The sequence below is a fragment of the Xenopus tropicalis genome, chromosome 8 (genome assembly GCF_000004195.4).
Source record: "Xenopus tropicalis strain Nigerian chromosome 8, UCB_Xtro_10.0, whole genome shotgun sequence".
NCBI lineage: Eukaryota > Metazoa > Chordata > Amphibia > Anura > Pipidae > Xenopus > Xenopus tropicalis.
Genome location: NC_030684.2, coordinates 3,793,970 through 3,811,011, shown reverse-complemented (window position 1 = coordinate 3,811,011; position 17,042 = coordinate 3,793,970). Strand labels below are relative to the sequence as shown.

Below are 17,042 nucleotides of genomic sequence, written 5' to 3'. Positions count from 1 at the left end.
CAGTGTGTGAATCTGTATCATTTTTTTTTTTAAAAAAAAGGAGTGACAGGGAAAAACATGTGCTTCCATGAGGGACTTTACTTCTTGTTACACAAGGAAATTTCTCTACTTCCTGTCTGGAAATATAACACTTCCTTTTTGTTCTATGGCAAGGATTCTTGCTCATAACTAGCCTCCTCTGATGTGTGGTGTGATTGATCCAGACATATATCATTTATGGAAGAAAAATAATCCACGATAGACAAACCAATGGGAAGGTCCATTGTTTCTGCTGTGGAGTCATTATTACAAACGTTAGCTACGTATATATATATTTTGATTTATTTAGTTCTTTTAAAAAGGTTTTATTTTACATTTTAAACACAAGACAACAAAGACAGAACATTTAACAAAGAGAAAATGGTGCACTTTAAACTAGGGATGCACCGAATCGAATTTTTTGGATTCGGCCGAACCCCTGAATCCTATGTAAAGGATTCGGCCTATTAATGAATCCTAATTAGCATATGCTAATTAGGTTTTGGAAGGGTTAAATGTAAACAAATGTTCAACTTCCGTGTTTACGTGACAAAAAGTCATGTGATTTTTAGGATTCGTTTTGGCCGAATTCAAATCCTGCTGAAAATGGCCAAATCTTGGCTGAATACCGAACCAAATCCTGGATTCGGTGCAATTAGGTTTTTATAGCACAGGCCAGGACCTGGATATCACTAAGGGTGAATATCCAGCCAGGGGGGACCAGATTCTCGAATTTGGCTGGGCAGTTCTGAGCTTCAAAGATTAGTCTAATTAGGGGGAGTGGCTTATTTACCAAATTCATTCACTGTGCAACACTGGGTGTTGTATTTCCCATCCCATTCATAATTACCAACTACTTTGCAATACACAGGAGAACCCATGCTAGAGACCTGGTTTATTCAATAAGAACAACTCTTCCACCAAGCCCAGATGTTCTATTGCGGAGGTGTTTAAGTTAGGAAAGGCTAGGGTATCTATCATATATTGGACCACGTCCCTTCAGTAAGTTTGTAGAGGTGGAAACACCCACAGCATGTGGAGAAAAGAAACATTTGAGCCCTGACATCTGGGGGGACAATCAGCTACTGGTTGGTTTTGCATCTTTTGTAGTCTTACTGGGGTAACATAGATTTGGTGGAGGAACTTGAACTGAATTGTCCTCAAGATTTATTAAGGTCTGGCATGGTGCCCAAAGACTGGAGAATTGCTAATGTGGTGCCGTTATTTAAAAAAGGATCCCGTTCTCAGCCTGAAAACTATAGGCCTGTTAGTCTGACATCAGCAGTTGGAAAGCTTTTGGAAGGGGTAATAAGGGATAGGGTACTTGAATACATTGCAAATCACATGATAAGTTTGTGCCAGCATGGTTTTTAATACGTAAATGATCTTGCCAGACTAATTTAGTCGCCTTTTATGAGGAGGTGAGCAGGAACCTCAATGCTGGAATGGCAGTGGATGGGATCTACTTAGACTTTGCTAAAGTTGTTGATACAGTACCTCACAGAAGGTTAATGATGAAATTGAATATTGGCCTAGAACATAATATTTGTACTTGGATAGAGAACTGGCTGAAGGAGTAGGAGTAAATAGAACATTTTCTAATTGGGCCAGTGTTGTTAGTGGAGTACCGCAGGGGTCAGTCCTTGGGCCTTTGCTTTTTAACTTGTTTATTAATGACCTGGAGGGGGGCATAGACAGTACTGTTTCTATTTTTGCTGATGACACTAAATTGTGCAAAACTATAAGTTCCATGCAGGATGTGCCGCTTTGCAGAGCGATTTGACAAAATTGGAAAACTGGGCAGCAAAATGGAAAATGAGGTTTAATGTGGACAAGTGCAAGGCTATGCCTTTTGGTAGAAATAATATAAATGCAAGTTATACACTAAATGGTAGTGTTTTGGGGGGAACCTTAATGGAGAAGGATCTAGGGGTTTTTGTTGATAACAAGTTGTCTAATTCCAGGCAGTATCATTCTGTGGCTACTAAAGCAAATAAAGTGCTGTCTTGTATAAAAAAGGGCATTGACTCAAGGGATGAGAACATAATTTTGCCTCTTTATAGGTCCCTGGTAAGGCCTCACCCTGAGTATGGGGGCAGTTTTGGGTTCCAGTCCTTAAGAAGGATATTAATGAGCTGGAGAGAGTGCAGAGACTGCAACTAAACTGGTAAAGGGGATGGAAGGGTTAAACTATGAGGTTAGACTGTCAGGGTTGAGGTTGTTTCCCCATTGGGATATCCCTTGCCAGTATTTTCCTTTTTTAAAGGTGGCAACCTTATCTAAAGGCCATCAACCCTTACAGGTAAAATAAAAGTGGCAGTTATATTGACTAATTCAACAAAACAGAAATCAGCTAAATGTCAGATGGGGCAAATCCTGTACCGAGTCATGGAAAATATTTTCTCAAGCAAATTGTTTTTATTTCATTACTTACATGAGCTGAAACAGATTGTTTAACTACAGTTTCAATAAATAAACATCATAAAATTAGTTGCATAGTTACATAGTTAAGTTGAGTTGAAAAAAAGACCCGAGTCCATCATGTTCAACCCTTAATGGACTGGCTAATAAAGCAGATAAAGTGCTGTATAAAAAAGGCATCAACTAAAGGGATGAGAATATAGTTTAGCCTCTTTATAGGTCCCTGGTAAGGCCTCACCCTGAGTATGGGGGGCAGTTTTGGGCTCCAGTCCTTAAGAAGGATATTAATGAGCTGGAGAGAGTGCAGAGACTGCAACTAAACTGGTAAAGGGGATGGAAGACAGGTAAAGACAGGACAGTTTAATTGGTCAGATTCACACTCAGTTGCAATAAAAAAAAATATCTCCTAATCTCATGATCTTATAGGGGTGCCATCGTCAAAATAAAAGAAGAATTCACTGTGTGTAACATTGTGTGAATCTGTATCTTTTTTTAAAAAAAAAAAGAGCGACAGGGAAAAAAAATGTGCTTCCATGGTGGACTTTACTTCTTGTTACACAAGGAAATTTCTCTACTTCCTGTCTGGAAAAATAACACTTCCTTTTTGTTCTATGGCAAGGATTCTTGCTCATAACTAGCCTCCTCTGATGTGTGGTGTGATTGATCCAGATATATATCATTTATGAAAGAAAAATAATCCACGATAGGCAAACCAATGGGAAGGTCCATTGTTTCTGCTGTGGAGTCATTATTACAAACGTTAGCTACGTATATATATATTTTGATTTATTTAGTTTTTTTTAAAATGGTTTTATTTGACATTTTAAACCCAAGACAACAAAGACGGAACATTTAACAAAGAGAAAATGGTGCACTTTAAACTAGAGATGCCCCAAATCGAATTTTTTGGATTCGGCCGAACCCCTGAATCCTATGTAAAGGATTCGACCCATTACTGAATCCTAATTAGCATATGCTAATTAGGTTATGGAAGGGTTAAATGTAAACAAATGTTCAACTTCCGTGTTTACGTGACAAAAAGTCATGTGATTTTTAGGATTCGTTTTGACCGAATTCAAATCCTGCCAAAAATGGCTGAATCTTGGTTGAATACTGAACCAAATCCTGGATTTGGTTTTTATAGCATAGGCCAGGACCTGGATATCACTAAGGGTGAATATCCAGCCAGGGGGGACCAGATTCTCGAATTTGGCTGGGCAGTTCTGAGCTTCAAAGATTAGTCTAATTAGGGGGAGTGGCTTATTTACCAAATTCATCCACTGTGCAACACTGGGTGCTGTAGTTCCTATCCAGTTCATAATTGCCCACTACTTTGCAATACACAGGAGAACCCATGCTAGAGACCTGGTTTATTCAATGGGAACAACTCTTACACCAAGCCCAGAAGTTCTATTGCGGAGGTGTTTAAGTTAGGGAAGGCTGGGGTATCTATCATATATTGGACCATGTCCCTTCAGTAAGTTTGTAGGGGTGGAAACACCCACAGCATGTGGAGAAAAGAAACATTTGAGCCCTGACATCTGGGGGGACAATCAGCTACTGGTTGGTTTCGCATCTTTTGTAGTCTTACTGGGGTAACATAGATTTGGTGGAGGAACTTGAACTGAATTGTCCTCAGGATCCATTAAGGTCTGGCATGGTGCCCAAAGACTGGAGAATTGCTAATGTGGTGCCGTTATTTAAAAAAGGATCCCGTTCTCAGCCTGAAAACTATAGGCCTGTTAGTCTGACATCAGTAGTTGGAAAGCTTTTGGGAGGATTAATAAGGGATACTTGGATATATTGCAAATCACAAGACTATGTGATCTCCTGAAATAAAATAAGAAGGAATAAGATGCTTCCAGTCTCCCTCTGTCAAAACAGGGCCCTTTTGCAACAGATGTGACAGTGTGAGACTGATAGTTGACACTACAAGTAGCTGCTTCCAGTGGCAAAAGTGGGCACTTTACAAATTGCAAAACAAGCTTATGGCAGGGCCTGGTTTGACAGTGGGAGACAGAAAGCAAATGTGGGCAAGTTGTGCTAGATACTGACACTACAAGTAGCTGCTTTGACTCTCCCAGTGGCAAAAGAGGGCACTTTTCAAATTGCAAAACAAGCTTATGGCAGGCAGGGCCTTGCCAAGGCACAGTGAAAAAGTAGGCTGTGACACCCCCCCGTAGACCCCCCCAACCCTCTGGAAACTTCCCGTAGCCCAAAAATGCAGGGAGCACAGAAGTTTAACCATGCCAGGAAGAGCGTGGCTTCTGTGGGTTAGTGGCTGCAGATAAGGCTCCAGTACCCCATACAGGCTGGATATTGCAGCTTTATTTAGCCTGTAGCACCTGACAACGTCATCCTCAGTTAAGCCCTCTAGAGTGGACCTTTCCCTGAAAAGCTGAGGACGCATCACTCTACAACGTTCAAGGACTTGCTGATCCTCCTCCAAATCCAACAAAAATCCCATAGCAAACTCATCTTGTCTTCACAAACACTCCAAAATCGCAATGTGCTCTGACTAACGCCTCCCCCAATTAGGTGTTAATATTCACACAGATTATTGCATTATTTAGCGCCTTTAATGGTTAATGTGCTTTTGTGAATCATGTGTTGTTTTCATTCGCTAATTAACGCAATATCTTGCTTTCTGTCACAAGTATCTATTTTGTCATGAAAATCTAGCTGGAATATGCTACTTAGTTACATCATTATATATTTTGTCAAAGTTTTGTCTTACATAATTCATTCTGTATGTAACTTTACACATAACTGGTTTTGTTGTATGGACATTTGTGAGACAGAATGCTTGTCAAAATTTACAGAATGGAGTTTTTAACATAATATGATTTTGTGCACAAAATTGATTTTTTTTCATTCTTCACTCGAAATATATCTTTATCCACATAGAATTTTGGGTATTGTTTTTTGTATACAGAATGTGTTTTTGTTGACAAAATGTGCATTGGACAAACGGCACCCCATACACAGGTTGTATCTAGGTTCCATGGTCAGAGGGCTCTCTGTCTAGGTAACTTCCAAGATAGGGCACTCGGGTGGTTTCTCTTTGTTCAGGGGTTCTCACATTATGTTGATGCTCTATAAAGGGAAGGTTCTTCCTCATGAAGCTCGGTCACTCCAGGTCTGGGGTTTAGAATACATTCTGGTTTCGAGTACACTTGGTCATCTGTCCCAATAAAGCTCTAGTCTGATGGAATAGCAGCCATTCTGATATACCATCATTACTGGTATATCAAAGTAATCCAGTCCCAGGGTCTGTGTGGTTTATGGGGTTTATATTGTGTAGGAAGGCTGATTTTCTACAGGTAAATATGTTCTTGTATGTAGGATAAAGACAGACTTGTTTTTGTGCATGATCCTGGGCATCTGCCTAGGCACTACAACCTGTCTCCCTGGATTTTGAGCATCTCTGGGCTTATTCTGTCTTGGACCTGAAAACCATGAGAGGTAACCAGGTAGGCCTTTCTCATAAGGTTGCTATGGTCTGTCATCCAACTATGGTTCTTTTTTCATATATAGTTGGTCTGGGTGCCACGGGGCTTATCTTGCTGGATATGAAGCTGGTACTGGGGTTTTCCATTGTTAGTTCTCACCCCAGGTGCCTGTGAACATGTTCTTTGGGATCAGCATTCGGTTAGATCTGATTACGAGACAGCTGTGTCTGCCTTTAGTCAGTATTTATTGTACATACCTCATGTGTATCCCATAGTGCCCTCTGTGTCTATAGGATCATACCTATTCTGGACTCCTTCCAGGATGTCACCTTTGACAATATGTACCCTATGTTTTCCTTATTCTGGGGGATGCCAGCACCTCTTATTCTGGGGTATAGGGTCTATACTGTAAGATTATCCTTCTTCTTATTCTTGGCTTATTGTGGGCTCTCTATTGCCCTCCCATTGGGAAAGAGTAGCTTGGTACATCCCTTCCCATCCTTGGTACAGTACTGACATTGAGTTTGTCTAGAAAAAGGACGATCACAGTGAGTATGAAACAATCCTTACCTTTTAACTTAGTTATCAGGGTCTCTCTACCCTCTTCCTATTGGTTACCTGTCCTTCTTGATCTCAAAGTTCAATTGGCTCCATAGGTGGCAGGCAACATTTTTTGAAGATGGCTTTTTGCTGCTCCTACAGAAGCAGGGACCTCAATTTGCTTAAAGAGACACTGCCATGATATTTATGGGGTACATTTTATTTCTAAATAACATTGTTACACAACAAATAATTCCCTCTGCCATTTAACATTTTATTCTTGAACCAACAAATGTATTTGTAGCTGTAATATTGGTGCGTAGGCGCCATCTCAGTGCCTTGTGCCTGAGTCTGAGCTTTCAGCCAGTGCTACACATTAGAACTGCTTTCAGCTAACCTATTGTTTCTCCTACTCCCATGTAACTGGAGGAGTCCCAAGCCGGACTTGGATTTCTTACTATTGAGTGCTATTCTGATACCTACTGGGAGCTGCTACCTTGCTCCCTTCCCATTGTTCTGCTGATCGGCTGCTGGGGGTGAGGGGGGGGGATATCACTCCAACTTGCAGCGCAGTAGTAAAGTGTGCCTGAGTCTGAGCTTTCAGCCAGCGCTACACATTAGAACTGCTTTCAGCTAACCTATTGTTTCTCCTACTCCCATGTAACTGGAGGAGTCCAAAGCCGGACTTGGATTTCTTACTATTGAGTGCTATTCTGATACCTACTGGGAGCTGCTATCTTGCTCCCTTCCCATTGTTCTGCTGATCGGCTGCTGGGGGTGAGGGGGGGGGATATCACTCCAACTTGCAGCGCAGCAGTAAAGTGTGCCTGAGTCTGAGCTTTCAGCCAGCGCTACACATTAGAACTGCTTTCAGCTAACCTATTGTTTCTCCTACTCCCATGTAACTGGAGGAGTCCCAAGCCGGACTTGGATTTCTTACTATTGAGTGCTATTCTGATACCTACTGGGAGCTGCTATCTTGCTCCCTTCCCATTGTTCTGCTGATCGGCTGCTGGGGGTGAGGGGGGGGGATATCACTCCAACTTGCAGCGCAGTAGTAAAGTGTGCCTGAGTCTGAGCTTTCAGCCAGCGCTACACATTAGAACTGCTTTCAGCTAACCTATTGTTTCTCCTACTCCCATGTAACTGGAGGAGTCCAAAGCCGGACTTGGATTTCTTACTATTGAGTGCTATTCTGATACCTACTGGGAGCTGCTATCTTGCTCCCTTCCCATTGTTCTGCTGATCGGCTGCTGGGGGTGAGGGGGGGGGATATCACTCCAACTTGCAGCGCAGCAGTAAAGTGTGCCTGAGTCTGAGCTTTCAGCCAGCGCTACACATTAGAACTGCTTTCAGCTAACCTATTGTTTCTCCTACTCCCATGTAACTGGAGGAGTCCCAAGCCGGACTTGGATTTCTTACTATTGAGTGCTATTCTGATACCTACTGGGAGCTGCTATCTTGCTCCCTTCCCATTGTTCTGCTGATCGGCTGCTGGGGGTGGGGGGGGGGGATATCACTCCAACTTGCAGCGCAGCAGTAAAGTGTGCCTGAGTCTGAGCTTTCAGCCAGCGCTACACATTAGAACTGCTTTCAGCTAACCTATTGTTTCTCCTACTCCCATGTAACTGGAGGAGTCCCAAGCCGGACTTGGATTTCTTACTATTGAGTGCTATTCTGATACCTACTGGGAGCTGCTATCTTGCTCCCTTCCCATTGTTCTGCTGGGGGTGAGGGGGGGGGGGATATCATGCCAACGCAGTGCAGCAGTAAAGTGTGACTGAAGTTTATCTCCCTGAGCTGCAAATATTTAATTCATAGGAAAACTCTCAAAAACATGAACATAAAATGCATGTTTTTTTTATTTAAAAAAAAATTCAAACATTTGTCAGTGAATAGCACAGTACAGAATAATGGCGCCCTTGGAATCAATTTATAAAATTAACAGATAATAATCAAGTGATTTCCTGTTACTTTTCTGGGCGGAGCTTCATTTCAGACACTTTCAGGGAGTAATTAACCCCTCTGAATTTGGCCCAGTGGACTCCTCCATCTGCTTTATCGTGTTGTCCTCGCATATATTCCCCATTCAGACAGGAATGGTAACAACTCTCGTACCACCAGGCCCCTTTGTACCGTTCTGCACAGTTAGTTTTACTGGCTGGATCATTATCCGCATCCTTTGTGCTAAATGCTCTGTCCTTGTGAGTAAACAAGGAGTCTCCTGAGAAGACATATAATACATATTGATGGAACAGCCTGAAACATCCCAAAGTCATAGACGGGACCGGAACTAGGGGCAGATCAGGTGAGTGGTCGGCTGAACTCTGGCTATGGCCCACCCTGCCTGGGATGTTATGGTGCCCCCAAATCCTCTGGAAGTTGCCTGCAGTCATCTTATTCGTATACTCACAACTGCTCCGAACCCTGTTTCTGACATCAGAGGTGGGTGGGTTGGGTAGAGTATATAAATAATAGTGCCTCACCAGGTCAGGTTGGGAAAGGGTGGGTTAGGGCTGATTCTGGTTGGCTTTTTGGCCGACCTGTACATCATTACTACTAATGTAGGAGAGCCCTGGCCTCATCTTCCTCTCTACAGCCATGGGTGGGTGCTCATGAGTAGTAGAGCTCACATCCGCCACAAGAGATCACTGGAAGATGGAAGAAGATGGCAAAGCAGTCCCTATACATAAGCTCCATGGGCCAGGGCAGTTGTTAACACCAACCCAGGATTTCAGGTTAGCAATTATACTCACTGGGATGAGCTAATTTATTAACCAGACAATATGTATAACTAGTGCTAGCACTGAATTTACCATGGGTCACGCAATAGCAGCAATTAAGATTAATTTGCTTGGGTGATGTTGATACCTACGCAAAAGGGGCATCGGAGACTTTCCTAGGGCATCTTATTCCTCTGAAAAGCACTGACTTTATCAGTACCAGCCTGTGCTCTTCTACATGGCTATTCCTGGGGCTCTGGGGTAGCCCCAGTCACATACTCTAGCTATCTCTCATTGGTTCCAAAAGTAACCATTATACGTGAACATTATTTGACACTGAATATTTGACACTGTGCCATGATAGCAGATGACCCCCTTTCTTAAGGTGCATTTCTCATTGGTGAATGAGTACTTGTGGTTCTGCCCATATGATCTCAAAATACAGAAACAGGAGGAAAAACAATAAAATCCAGCAGCCGTTACAAAAAAGACACATGAAATGGACTTTGATTTATTGTGCTTTAAAATTAGGACAATTGTTAAGGAATGTGTAAGGAGCACCGGGAGACCGGCGCGCATTCCTACCTTCAAGCGCGCCGGTCCCCGGCCTCCTCCGGTACAGCGCACTCCTGCGCGCACCTCTCTTCGGCGCGTCCCGACGCGCAATGGCAATGGGCGCGCGCGCGCATGCGCAGTAACTTTAGGTCCTCTCGGCGCTGCGCGATGACGTCAGTGGACGCGCTGACGTCATCTTGGCGCCAAATTCAAACTTAAAAAGCGGTTCCTTGCTTGTTTTCATTGCCCAAGCTGGTCCTGTATTCCTGGTGCCTTGCTAAGCAGTCTTTGTCTGATTATCTGGTTTTTTGACTCCCTGCCTGACTTTTGACTACGCTCCTTGCTGCCTGCCACCGACCTTTGCCTGACTTTCGACTTTGATCCTTGCCGCCTGCCACCGACCCTTGCCTGACCACGACTCCGATTTCGTCTCAACCCTTGGTACCGTGTTTGAATAACCTTGGCCGTAAGTAGGATCCCTGCCTCTCCCGCCGCAGAAAGTCCGGGGCCCCAAAAGGGCGTCGGTGAACACCGGGGTCGGCAGGGCTCTCCTGCTTGCCTAAGGGGTTATTCCGGGCAGTTACTGGGCTCCTAAGTATACAGACTGTAACAGAATGTTCCATATCTTCCAGGTTACGTCTGTGGGCGGAACTTTATTTAAGACACTTGCTTGCTTGCCCCACAGTAACCTGGGCAATGGGGTAATCTGGCACAACTTCCGAGGGAGTGAGCACTCACTAAAAGTGTTTCACTCGTATGCTCTGGAATCACATTAAACATGGACGCTCTCCTAAACCAATAACCAATGGTCAGTTGGCATGGTCACATTCCATTTTCCCCTTTAGACATCTAATCTCTCTGATCATTGGACTTCTAATAAGGTCCTACAGCTGATATAATTCCGAAAGGTGAATCCACAGACATTTTCAATTTATGATTTACGAACAATATAATAAGTGAGAGTGGTTGTCTCCCACTCTCCTCATGCAGAGATGTGACCTCTTACCTGCAGGGCCCCCAGTGAATTCTCTAAAACGTAGGGTGTAATTCTGAGACTCAGGCTCCAGTCGGAATTGGCTGTAGGTGGCGTAGGTTCGATTGTTGTCGAAATCCTCCAGGTCGAAGCGCAGTTGGAAATTCCCTGTGGGGCAGGAGAGAGTCAGTAAGTTACTGGGCTGCATAACCCTACTCAAGGCCTACAATTATGCTTTCATTGGCTGACTGCCTGTTGGTACAAGTTGTGCTTGAACCTACCCCCAAAAACCAGCTTTGCCAGTATCCCAACACTCACTGATTCTCTATATTAACCTCTCCCTGTAAATCCTTATGAATCCTTATGTAGCTTGATAGTTCCTTTCCTCTTACTCTATTAAGTAACTAGTGAGGGAAGGGATATGGGCAAGACTGCCGGCATGTGTGGGTACCTGAGGACGTAAGGCGGTGAATGTTCTCATTTCCCAACCAGAATTCGCTCAGTTGGCTGCCAAAACCTTGTTTGTAGGATTTCCAGTCTCTGTAAAAATCCACAGAACCGTCCACTCGTCTCTGAAACACCTGTTGGGTTTAATATGTCAACGTATTGTGCAGGGTACTGGGTAAGTAGGCCTACGTTCTGTACCTACAAATACTACCCTGACCCGAGGAGCAATGTTTTTGCATGTATTCATACATTCCAATGACTGTTATTGTATCTGGATGTCTCCGTACTTACTATCCATCCCCCTCCATCTGTATCCATGTCACAGAGAACCTTTATAGGCTTATTACCATCCAGATAGATTGTGTACCAGCCGGTGAATAAGACTCCATAATTGAGCAGCTCCATACAGTTCTTAGCAGCTACAGATACATAAGGGATATATTACGACTATTAGTTAATTCACTTACTGCTATTTCTTAAGAAATAAATATATATGTATTCCATATAAAGGCACTGGACAGGTATACCAGCCGGTGAGAGTGGCTCCATTATTGAGCAGCTCCATACAGTTGGAAGCTACAGATACATAAGGGATATATTCCAACTACTGATTAAATTATCTACTGCTGTTTATTTCCAGTAAATATAACTAATAACAAGGCAAAGCTAAACCAGTATAAAACCATTGCTCTGTCAGCCATTGTGATCTATAGTATAAAAGATATCAAGGGCACTTTCTTCCAAGCTTGGTTTCCGATAATATTTAGGAAGGACATTCTCCCCAAATGTCACCCCTAACTGGACTTTAAGTTGGTTCCTTCCCACCCCCCATCCTTCTGGTCATTGCTGTGTGTCAGCCCCACAGTTTGGGGACCATTGGACTAGATCCATCCAAGTACAACAGGGAGGGAGATGCTCTTCAGCTTAACCTAGTAGTTGGGTTCTACAGTTACTAGACCAGCCATGCTCCTTAGATGCTGTACAAAGCCAGAGAGATACTCTGGCCAACCTCCTAGTTGGATCAAGCCAAATGCAAGGGGAGCCTATTTCTGCTCTTATTAGATTATTAGTTTTCCCCCCGGTATATTTTTGAAGGATCTAAGTTTTCAAACATCTTATACACCCCTTTCCCATAGATGGGTTCCTGCACTGCTGGACTTACCTCTCTCGCCAGGTGGCCCTGAGGGTCCAGGAGGCCCCATGTCTCCTATTGTTATTTACAAACAATAAAAAAGAGCAGAATGATAACAAACAAACAGGCAAATCCACCTTATATATTACTGAAACAATCTCTAGGGTGTTGAACACACACATAATCTTTCTGGAATTTATTTAGGTTCGGGCACAAATATTTAGGTACAAAAAAGCTTTCTACATGACAGTTTAGACTTCTCCTCTGGGTTCTCCCAGATATGAAGGATCCCTCCCAACTGCAGTTTCCAGATCCCCCAGGATTGGCCCATTGTGTTTAGATCAGGGTGGGCGTTACCTTTCTCACCACGGGGGCCCAACATTCCAGGGATTCCAGGGTCTCCTGTTTTTTAATAAAAAAATGAACAAAAACACAATTTCAATACAAACATTTAACGAAAGGTGTAGAAACATGAATTGATCCAATTAAGCAAAACACAATGTGAAAATACTGAGAGTATTTATTAGGCACCTGTCTACCACTACCAGTCACTATATCTAGGGGTATAATAAAACTATGATACAGTTTAGTCATTTCCTTATGGGACCAAACTGTAAATGATATCCTTATAAATGGAGCTTAGTGATGTCATCAGTTATAATCGGAGCTTAGTGATGTCATTTCTGTCACATGACTGACTGAAACTTCTATATTATGATAAATAAAGTACCCCCTGTTGTACAACATGAGGATATTATAAGTCACCTCCATGGCCTTTCTCCTTGGGCCTCGTGCCTTTATATGGCCATGGAACTCCTCGGGGACTTATAATATCCTTATATTTTACAATAGGGGGTACTTTATATGTACCAGCCGGTGAGAGTGGCTCCATTATTGAGCAGCTCCATACAGTTCTTGGAAGCTACAGATACATAAGGGATATATTACAACTACTGATTAAATTATCTACTGCTGTTTATTTACAGTAAATATAACTAATAACAAGGCAAAGCTAAACCAGTATAAAACCATTGCTCTGTCAGCCATTGTCAGCTATAGTCACAAAAATATCAAGGGCACTTCTTCCAAGCTTGGAATCCAATAATATTTAGGAAGAACATTCTCCCCAAATGTCACCCCTAACTGGACTTGAAGTTGGTTCCTTCCCACCCCCCCATCCTTCTGGTCATTGCTGTGTGTCAGCCCCACAGTTTGGGGACCATTGGACTAGATCCATCCAAGTACAACAGGGAGGGAGATGCTCTTCAGCTTAACCTAGTAGTTGGGTTCTACAGTTACTAGACCAGTCGTGCTCCTTAGATGCTGTACAAAGCAAGAGAGATACTCCGGCCAACCTTCTAGTTGGATCAAGCCAAATGCAAGGGGAGCCTATTTCTGCTCTTATTAAATCATTGGTTTGTCCCACAGGTATATTTTTGAAGGATCTAAGTTTTCAAACTTCTTATACACTACTTTCCCATAGATGGGTTCCTGCACTGCTGGACTTACCTCTCTCGCCAGGTGGCCCCAAGAGTCCAGGAGGCCCAATGTCTCCTATTGTTACAAAAAAATAAAAAAGAGCAGAATGATAACAAACAGGCAAAACCACCTTATATATCACTGAAACAATCTCTAGGGTGTTGAACACACACAAGTAATCTTTTTGGAATTTATTTAGGTTCGGGCACAAATATTTAGGTACAAAAAAGCTTTCTATGTGACAGTTTAGACTTCTCCTCTAATACAAACTGCTCTGGTTCTCCCAGATATGAAGGATCCCTCCCAACTGCAGTTTCCAGATCCCCCCCAGGATTGGCCCATTGGGTTTAGATCAGGGTGGGCGTTACCTTTCTCACCACGGGGGCCCAACATTCCAGGGATTCCAGGGTTCCCTGTTTTAAATAAAGAAAAAAAAATGAACAAAAAAACAATAACAATAGAAACATTTAACCAAAGGTGCAGAAACGTGTATTTATCCAATTAGGCAAAACACATTTGTGAAAAGGGAAAATATATACTGAGGGTATTTATTAGGCACCTGTCTATCACTACCAGTCACTATATCTAGGGGAATAATAAAACTATAATATACAGTTTAGTCATTTCCTTATGGGACTAAACTGTAAATTATATCCTTATAATCGGTGCTTAGTGATGTCATTTCTGTCACATGACTGACTGAAACTTGTATATTATAATAAATAAAGTACCCCCTGTTGTAAAATATAAGGATATTAGAAGTCACCTCAGAGTGCTATGACTTTCAGCCTTCGGCCTCGTGCCTTTATATGGTCATGGAACTCCTCGGGGGCTTATAATATCCCTATATGTTACAATAGGGGGCACTTTATTCTCTATATATTATAAGGAACTCCTCTGGGACTTATAATATCCTTATATTATACAATAGGGGGTACTTTATTCACTATATATTATAAGGAACTCCTCGGGGACTTATAATATCCTTATATTATACAATAGGGGGCACTTTATTCACTATATATTATAAGGAACTCCTCGGGGGCTTATAATATCCCTATATGTTACAATAGGGGGCACTTTATTCACTATATATTATAAGGAACTTCTCGGGGGCTTATAATATCCCTATATGTTACAATAGGTGGCACTTTATTCACTATATATTATAAGGAACCCCTCGGGGGCTCATAATATCCCTATATGTTACAATAGGGGGCACTTTATTCACTATATATTATAAGGAACTTCTCGGGGGCTTATAATATCCCTATATGTTACAATAGGGGGCACTTTATTCACTATATATTATAAGGAACCCCTCGGGGGCTTATAATATCCCTATATGTTACAATAGGGGGTACTTTATTCACTATATATTATAAGGAACCCCTCGGGGGCTTATAATATCCCTATATTTTACAATAGGGGGTACTTTATTCACTATATATTATAAGGAACCCCTCGGGGGCTTATAATATCCCTATATGTTACAATAGGGGGCACTTTATTCACTATATATTATAAGGAACTTCTCGGGGGCTTATAATATCCCTATATGTTACAATAGGGGGCACTTTATTCACTATATATTATAAGGAACCCCTCGGGGGCTTATAATATCCCTATATGTTACAATAGGGGGCACTTTATTCACTATATATTATAAGGAACCCCTTGGGGGCTTATAATATCCCTATATGTTACAATAGGGGGTACTTTATTCACTATATATTATAAGGAACCCCTCGGGGGCTTATAATATCCCTATATGTTACAATAGGGGGTACTTTATTCACTATATATTATAAGGAACTCCTCGGGGGCTTATAATATCCCTATATGTTACAATAGGGGGCACTTTATTCACTATATATTATAAGGAACCCCTCGGGGGCTTATAATATCCCTATATGTTACAATAGGGGGCACTTTATTCACTATATATTATAAGGAACTTCTCGGGGGCTTATAATATCCCTATATGTTACAATAGGGGGCACTTTATTCACTATATATTATAAGGAACCCCTCGGGGGCTCATAATATCCCTATATGTTACAATAGGGGGCACTTTATTCACTATATATTATAAGGAACTTCTCGGGGGCTTATAATATCCCTATATGTTACAATAGGGGGCACTTTATTCACTATATATTATAAGGAACCCCTCGGGGGCTTATAATATCCCTATATTTTACAATAGGGGGTACTTTATTCATTATATATTATAAGGAACCCCTCGGGGGCTTATAATATCCCTATATGTTACAATAGGGGGCACTTTATTCACTATATATTATAAGGAACTTCTCGGGGGCTTATAATATCCCTATATGTTACAATAGGGGGCACTTTATTCACTATATATTATAAGGAACTCCTCGGGGGCTTATAATATCCCTATATTCACAATATTCACTATGTAGCCCCCCTTACAATACATGACATTATCTTTGTACTGAACTGTGGAACAGAACCAAGTAGTTCCCAACAACAGGTAACAAGTAGAGACAGTAAGTTGATACATAGTTGCAGGTTTTGTTGTGTACTTACCTTTGGTTCCTTGTGTCCCTGCTTCTCCCTTTTGCCCTGGGGATCCCATAGACCCCGGACACCCTCTTAGAATTGCCATTCTTTCTGATTCTCCAACTCCAATGAGTTTTACATCTGTAGTGGGATGTAGTCATCAAACCATGAACACTTACAAAATGGCGTCCATCTTTCCTGTACTGATATCTATATCTATTGACCAACTTCTCAATCTGCATCACATGTAGGAATATTGACTGCACATCTCTACTCACCAGGACACGTGTCTTGGGCACGGCAGGATATTGTGATCCCAACAAGAATCAGGCAAAAGAGACTTGGAAGAGAAATTCCCATGGTCGGTGGTTTTTCCATTTATGAGACTGCACAGATCCGTGGCTCTTTATCAATCACACAGGTATCTGACTTCAGCTCTTACCCTGTTTTGCTATATATATATATCTATAATGTCCCAAGGGAACAGAGATGAATGTCTTCTTAGGAATCGGCTGATGTTTTCCATAAAGGTCACTGACTTGTTTGCTTATGGGAAAAAGTAGAAATGATTAACTATAACTTACACTTACACCCATATACATTCAATTGCTACCTGCTGGGATTGGATCTATTTATTTTTCTGCAAGAGAACTCTCTCTCTTCTGCCTGTAAGAAGGTCACTTTCCTACTACTTACCTACTGCTCTACCTTACAAAAGCCACACTTACCAGAGATTCATTAACTGCTGATCCATCTGATCCTTACATGTT

General features: G+C 42.0%; 1 protein-coding gene across 1 annotated transcript; it reads right to left on the bottom strand.

Annotated features, from left to right (window-relative positions):
- Window positions 1-8,275: 8,275 nt before the first annotated feature.
- Window positions 8,276-16,693, bottom strand: LOC448277 (collagen, type XI, alpha 2). The gene is given in 10 exon segments (NM_001005799.1): window positions 8,276-8,655; window positions 10,716-10,850; window positions 11,134-11,263; window positions 11,421-11,548; window positions 12,292-12,336; window positions 12,619-12,663; window positions 13,771-13,815; window positions 14,109-14,153; window positions 16,300-16,413; window positions 16,551-16,693. Coding segments are annotated over 10 exon segments (1,023 nt in total). The 5' UTR covers window positions 16,633-16,693; the 3' UTR covers window positions 8,276-8,401.
- Window positions 16,694-17,042: the final 349 nt, after the last annotated feature.